Source organism: Lathyrus oleraceus, chromosome 7 (assembly GCF_024323335.1).
Source record: "Lathyrus oleraceus cultivar Zhongwan6 chromosome 7, CAAS_Psat_ZW6_1.0, whole genome shotgun sequence".
Lineage (NCBI taxonomy): Eukaryota > Viridiplantae > Streptophyta > Magnoliopsida > Fabales > Fabaceae > Lathyrus > Lathyrus oleraceus.
Window position 1 is genome coordinate 543,841,436 of NC_066585.1, and position 8,083 is coordinate 543,849,518.

Below are 8,083 nucleotides of genomic sequence, written 5' to 3' on the forward strand. Positions count from 1 at the left end.
TGGCAAAGGTTTTAAAATGAAAACTGGAGAAATACCAAAAAGCATCAACAAAACCAAATACCATATCTAGATTGTCATAGTGCAAAAACACCTCAAGGTAGTAGCATACACACAAAGTTATAAATCCATTACAGAGTATCAACAAAAAGAACTTCACATTCCCATATACAAGGGAAAAAAACACAAAAACTAAAAAATCTAGAATCGAACAAAACATCAAACTTCAATTTCCAAAACAACCAATTGACAATAGCGAACTAAGTCATTCTTCATTAACATATGTGTCAGAATCACTTGATTGTACATGCTTTATCTTCAAGTACTTCTTCTCAGCAACTTCCCCTTCTACCTTTCTTTTATTTGTCATAAACTTCATTTTTGGATTTTTCTCCTTCCCATTCACAAATGGTTCACCAGATGTTTCAATAAATGATTTAACATGTGGTTCAACCTTTGTCATTCTTCTTCAAGCCACCCTTCTTTGCTCTTTTCTTTGAGACATCAGCTGGGACAATCATTTGAAGAGGTACAACATCTTGTTCGTGAAGCTTGCTACTTGACTCAGGAACCCTATATTTCTTTGTTGTTGCTTTCATCCATAACTTGACTCAATCATTCTTACCCCATTAGCATTTGTAACAGATTTAGTAGTCTTAGATTCTTAAGATCTTTGACTCATTTTTGTAAGCGATTGAAGAACTTGGGAAAAAAATGAATGAACAGTTTTGTGAGAACAATAGTGAGAGAGAGAGAGAGAGAGTGAGAGAAATGAATATTATTCTTATTTCTTGTAAAAATGTGCCAGTTGTGAGGAAAATTTGAAATAGGAATAATCAGCCTTATTTCACGTGTGACAATGATCATAAGAGAGAGAAAATATTTCTTTATTCTTGCACATCTTCCCTGCATTAATTGCTATAAATGATCACATATGCAAATACCAAGAGATCCCTTGAGATTTTAAAACTTAAATAACATCAAAGGCTTTAGTAAAAATGTCTCCTAGTTTCTTTTTCAGTTGCTACATGCTCAAGGTTTACAATTTTATCTTCCACAAATTCCCTGATGAAATGATGACAAATGGCAATGTGCTTGGTTGACTGTGTTGAAAAAGATTTTTTGAAATATTAATAGCACTTGAATTGTCGCGGTATAATGTCATGACATCTTGTTTGACATTGTACTCCTTCAACATCTGTTTCATCCATAACAATTGGGTGCAACTGCTCCGTGCATCAATGTACTCCACTTCTATAGTAGAAAGAGAGACATGATTTTGCTTCTTACTGAACCAAGATATTAAGTTGTTTCCAAGATATAAGCATACACCATATGTGCTTTTTCTATCATCAACACTCTCATCCCAATCAACATCACAATATGCTACTAGTATTGAGTTAGTATCATGAGAATAAAGATTCCCATAGTGACAAGTCTCATTTATGTATTTCATGATTCTCTTCACTTGAGTGATATGACTAGCCTTAGGTTTAGCTTGGTATCTATCACAAACACCTACAAAAAATGCAATGCCAAGTTTGCTTATTGTGAGATATACCAGACTACCAATCATGTTTCTATATAAACTTTGATAAACATTAACACCATTATCATCTCTGGATAATTTCACATGTGTTACAACACGAGTTCTCTCATAACTTTCCTTATCAAGCCCAAAATTCTTCACTATATTCTTTGCATACTTTCTTTTAGAAATAAAGATGTTGTGTCCCATTTGATTTACTTGTAGACCAAGAAAGTAGGTGAGTTCCCTTACAAGGCTCATCTTAAATTCAGACTAAATTTGTTGGACAAAATGTTCCACCATCTTTTTTGACATTCCACCAAAGAAAATGTCATGAACATAAATTTGGAATATCATGAGTTTTCCTCTATTATTCTTCACAAATAAGGATTTATCTATTCCATCTCTATTGTATCCATTGCTGATTAGGAACTCAGTTAATCTTTCATACCAAGCTCTTGGAGCTTGCTTTAATCCTTAGAGATCTTTCTTCAACTTGTACACATGATTTGGAAAGCTAGGATCAATGAATCCCTTTGGTTTCTATACATATACTTCCTAATTAAGATACCTATTCAAGACTTCACTTTAACATCAATTTGGTATAATCTGAACTTAAACATGCACGAGACTCCTAGTAACAATCTAATAGATTCAAGGAGAGCAACTGGAGAAAATGTATCATCAAAGTCTACTCCTTCTATTTATGTGTACTCTTGAGCAACTAAACGAACATTGTTCCTTGTTACATTACCACTTTCATCAAATTTGTTCTATAAATCCACTTGATACTAATGACATTCATATCTTTTAGTGTTGGAACTATTTCACATACTTTGTTTCTTTTGAATCGACACAGTTCCTCTTACATAACATTTATCCATAATTCACCAGTCAAAGCTTCATTGATGTTCTTAGGTTCAATCTTGGAAATCATGTCTCTGGATCTGGTGATGACTCATTCATTCAAATTTCCTATGACATTTTCAATAGGGTGATAATTGTGAATTTTGATTTATGATCCCTTGTTGGTTTGAAAATTTTCAGAATTTATACTTCTAAATTGAATGTCAGACTCCTTGAATGAGACATTTGCTGGGACATATATCTGTTGAAGGGATACATCATTTCATTTTCAACTTCCTTCTTATCTTCAATAGTATCATCAATGAGAATGTGTATTGATTCCATCACTGTCTTGGCACTAGTGTTATATACCCTGTAAGATTTACTGTTGTTAGAGTAGCCTAGGAATATTCCTTCCAAGATATATCACTTTCTACCAAAGACATGAAAGTGTTTGACATTTGGTTTTCTCCATTTCCTAAGCTCATACCGAGTTTCTTTGGTTCCAGATCTTATGGTCACACGATTTTAAATGTTATAGGCTCTGTTCACGACTTCAACCTCAAAAATATTATGGTAGATTCTTGGCATGCAACATGACTCTAGCTAACTCTTGCAAGGTTCTATTTTTGTGTTCCACCTTTCCATTTTGTTGAGGTGTGATAGATGCTGAAAATTCATGACTAATCCCTTCAAAGAAGAAAAATCAGAGAACTTGGAGTTCCCAAATTCTTTTCCATGGCCACTCCTCATTATAACTATCTAACTCACTTTTTATCTTTGGAGACGTTGACATAGCTCTTTGAAAATATCAAAAGTATTAGATTTTTCTTTAATAAAGTTGATCCAAGTGTATCTTGCAAAATCATCCACATACATGAAACTAAGAATGAGTAACTAAGAACAATAGTCTAGGGAAGTGACACTCGAGTATCGTATCACAAGGACTCTTGAAAAATTAACCAAATAAGAAAACAAAATAGGGGGTTTTGATTCGATTTAGAATAAGTGATTATAAAAAATGGTTATTAAAAGTGATTATAAAAAGTGATTATGAAATAAGCTGATCTACCGTTTTAGTTTCTTAACTTATCATTGGTTAATATAATTTCCATGGCCTAAGAGAATTCTAGTCCCTTTTCGATTACAGTAACAATAACAAACACATTGATACTAACATATGATATGTGTTCCTAATTTCTGAATTAAGCAAACAAATTCCGAATTAAGCAAACGGGTTAAGCACGTGCAAATTAGGCAAACGCGATTATGGAACATATATCATATGATATGTGGTCTTCTTTTTGTCCTCTGGTACAATATAGATCTCATATTTCAAAACATCCAAGATCAAGGGGTTAACCGCCTTTGGGGATGCCTCACTACTTTTGCTCCATCTTCAAGTAAGACATGATTCATACACATTGATGAACTAATACCAGGAATGTCAGCCAAGGTCCATCCAATTGCCTTATGATGTTCCCTCAATACTTGTAACAACTTTTGTTCCTGTTCAGATTCAAATTTAAATGAAATTATTACAGGAAAACTTCCATTAAATTTTAAAAATGTAGAGAGTGACTTTAGCTCTAAAGTAGATGGTTGCTTAATGGATGGTAAAATTTTGGCAGCAGGAACTACATTTACATCTGTAACATCAACTTTGTCAGTAGAAATCTCATAAGAAATATCGATATGTAAAACAGCTTCAATTTCAGCATAAACCGAACATAAATGAGTATCAATACAAACATCACAAGTATAAGTGTCATCCAAATCAGACAAAGAAGAAAAATCAGCAAAAAGTGAATCACCTACAAAAAGTTCTCTTAAGATTCTATTTTGGTCAGTCATGATATGATTATTAAATTTAAAGTCAGAATCAAATCAATATAGAATCAAATCACTATCAAATCGGACTGATAAAATCACTAATAAAATCTAATGAAAAAAATGATTAAAATAAAAATCTAAAAATTATGAAAATTTGACTAAAAATAAAATAAAATAAAATAACGAATCTACAATTTTTTTGAGAATATAAAAACAGAAAATAAATCAAATAAAATAGAAAAATAAGGAATTTGCGATTTTAAGGGTCAAAATCCCTTTGAAGTTGATTTTTTTCTGATTTTCTAGAAAAATTTGGAGCAATTCAGAACAGTAGCTTATAGAGTCACCTGATAGGCTTCTGGGATAGTTATAGTATTATACTACAATCCTGAAAATCAACTAACAAACAAAAAACAAAACAAAACAAAACAAAATGCTAACAAGACTCTAATATAAGATTCTAAAATTAGCTAATATTATCAAAGAGTCCCCGACAACGGCGACAATTTGATCCGCAGTCGCACACAGGTAAAAAACGAGTAACTAAGAACGATAGTCTAGGGAAGCGGCACTCGAGTATCGTATTGCAAGGAATCTTGAAATATTAACCAAATAAGAAAACAAAATAGGGGGTTTTTATTCGATTTAAAATAAGTGATTATAAAAAGTTATTAGGAAAAGTGATTATAAAAAGTGATTATGAAATAAGCTGATCTACTATTTTAGTTTCTTAACTTATCATTGGTTAATATAACTTTTATGCCCTAAGCGGATTCTAATCCCTTTTCGATTACAGTAACAATAACAAGCGCATTGATACTAACATATGATATGTGTTCCTAATTTCTGAATTAAGCAAACAAATTCCAAATTAAGCAAATGGGTTAAGCAAACGTGATTATGGAACATATATCAATCGAAATTAATCAACGCATATTCTATAAAAATTGAATAAAGCATACAAGAAATAAAACAAAATACTGAAAGAGAAAAGACATTTGATTGAAAGCTAAGAAACCTCAAAGTATTGGCGGAAACCAATTACAACAGATCAACCTTGTGAACTTTAGTTCTCCATGCAATCGTCTAAGCAATATTGAATCGTGAAAATTCAGAATAGATCTACTGTAGAAGCGACAATCCTAATATAACAAAAGGGAAATTCAGGCCCCTATGGAATCCGACCCGAAAATTATTAAAACCGGCACAAATTAATTAATTTAATTAAGTCTAGAACTTCAACTAATTATTCGACCCCCTTTCACTCTGAATAAGCTTTTGACTTCAATACAAAACTTGTATAACTTTCTCTTAGCTTTCCAACGCATATCAGAATGCGTCAAATCTGATTCACGTAGCTTAAGTTATGGCCTGCATAGTGATAAGGTATCAAATAACTATTTATGCTGAAAATAAAGTACGAAAATAAAATAAAGCCAAAAATAAACTTAAATATAAAAATACACTAAAATATTAAAGTTAATAGAATAAACTATAGATTTGTCTAAGTATAATAGTAGAAGAAGGTGTATCAAAATGCACTGATCAGAGACGTTGGCATAGCTTTTTGAAAACATCAAAAGTATTAGATTTTTCTTTAATAAAGTTGATCCAAGTGTATCTTGCAAAATTATCCACACACATGAAGACATATCTTTTTCCACCAAAGCTTTCCACTTGCATAAGCCCTATGAGGTCAATATGTAGTAACTGAAGAACATTATAGGTTGTAAGATGTTGGAGCTTCTTATGAGACATCTTGGTTTGCTTACCTATTTGGCAGTCTCCATATATTTTTCCTTCTTCAATCTTGAGTCTTCTTAATCCCTTGATGGCTTCTTCAAAAATGATATACTTCATGCTCTTGAGGGTGACAATGCTGATCTTGTTTTGAGATATCCACATATAACAGTTGTCTTTGGACCTTGAACCTTTCATTAACACTTATTTATCTTTGCTGGTAACAATGCATTCTGATTTGTTAAAGTTCACATTCATACCTTGATCACACAACTCACTAATATTGATCAAGTTAGCAATTAGTCCTTCTACCAGTAGTACATCATCAAGGCAAGGGAAACCCAGACATACTAGTTTTCCTATTCCTTGATTTTTCCTCTAACTCTATCACCAAAAGTAACATAACTATTGGAGTAAGGTTTTAACTCTTCTGATAATTCCTTTCTCCAGTCATGTGCCTGGAGTATCCAATATCACATTACCAATCTTCCCTTGAGTAAAATCTAGGATATGTATGAGCTTTGAGACTTGTGACCATTTCTTTGAGTTTCCACATTTTCGTTGCTTGAATGTTCTTTCCTATTTTATGTTGAATCTTGATTGACTATATGGTTGAGGATATCCATACAGTATATAGCAATAAGGCCTTATATGGCCATATCTTCCACAGTGATGACATTTCCAATACGAGTTCTTGTTTCATATGTATTGAGGGTGCATATGTCGAGTTGGTTGTTGAGACATATGGTCCACCATCAGAAACTTATTTTTCTTCTCGGAGGGACAAACTTCTTAGTGGGAACTTTTGTTTCTTTGCTCACGAAGTTGTAGTCAAATCCTATTTCCTTCACATTCCTAGACATATTCTCAACCTCCAGGATTTCATTCAGTATATTTGAACCATTTTTTAACATACGAACAAATTTTGTCATATTTCCTAGTTTGGAATTTAACAGGGTGATCTCCTTTTGTAGACATGATGGTTGAAACAATTTTATCTTTTTCCTAAAGGAAAGTACTTATTTTCTTTTTTTTTCTATCCTACCATGCATGCTTCCTCCCACTTGATGTACAAAAGTTTGCATGTTTCAGCTAACTCTTCATCAGAGATCTCTTCATCACTAGACTCACTATCAGATTCATATTTTCTAGTGAATGTCATCATGCCATTAGTTGTTTCTTCTTCTCTCTCATCTTAAGAACCTTCATCAGACTAAGTAGTTGACATTCCTTTTTTCAGTTTCTTTAAAAACACGGGTCACTCGGCTTTAATGTGATCAAAACCTTCACATTCATAACATTGTATTCATTTTCTTTTACTGGGTTTATCTTCATCTTTGCTCCTTCACTAGGGATAGATGTTCTTGAAGTTGTCTGATACTTTTCCTTCTACATTTGTCTTCTGTCCAGTCTCTTGAAGGCTTGGTCAGACTTTCTACCAAGGAGAGTTATATCATTTGAGATAGTTTCTTCAATGTCCTTCTCACATTGATCTTCATTTTCTTCAGTGTTGGATACAAAGGGTATACTTTTTTCCTTCTTTTTAGACCTATCATTTAGAGCCATCTCATAGGTTTGTAGAGAACCAATGAGTTCATCAACTTTGATGTTGCTTAAGTCTTTGGCTTCTTCAATAGCCATAACCTTCATATCAAACTTCTTAGGTAGTGATCATAGGATTTTTCTGACCAACTTTTCTTCAGACATCTTCTCTTCTAAGGCAAAAGAAGTGTTGGCCATGTTAGGAAGGTGAATTTTAAAGTTAGAGATGGATTCATCTTCCTTCCTTCTAAGATTCTCAAATTTGGTTGTGAGAAGCTGCAACCTTGACATACGAACTTTGGATGTGCTTTCATGAGTGGTTTTTGGTTCTCCCAAGCCTCTTTGGCTTCATTACATGTGTTTATTAATCTAAATATGTTCTTATACACACCATTGGAAATAGAGTTCAAGGCTTTGGATTTTCCAAGAGCTTTTCCATCTTCAACACTAAACCACTCAACTTTTGACTTTAAGATTGATGTTCCACTTGAGAGACACATGGTGTTTCCAACCTTTTATTATAGCCTTCCATGTTTTTTAGTCCATGGATTTAAGGAAAACAATCATTTAGCTTTCCAATAATCTTAGTTGGTTCCA

The 8,083-nt window shown here is 32.8% G+C and overlaps 1 protein-coding gene across 1 annotated transcript; it reads right to left on the reverse strand.

Moving 5' to 3' along the window:
• Positions 1-1,036: 1,036 nt before the first annotated feature.
• Positions 1,037-1,786, reverse strand: LOC127104906 (secreted RxLR effector protein 161-like). Its single transcript, XM_051042046.1, has one exon. It carries the CDS (start codon positions 1,784-1,786, stop codon positions 1,037-1,039), a length of 750 nt encoding a protein of 249 aa, XP_050898003.1.
• Positions 1,787-8,083: the final 6,297 nt, after the last annotated feature.

Bases quoted from the DNA above. Each gene is read 5' to 3' on its own strand.
- LOC127104906 (XM_051042046.1), bottom strand. From the start codon at position 1,786: ATGAGCCTTGTAAGGGAACTCACCTACTTTCTTGGTCTACAAGTAAAT.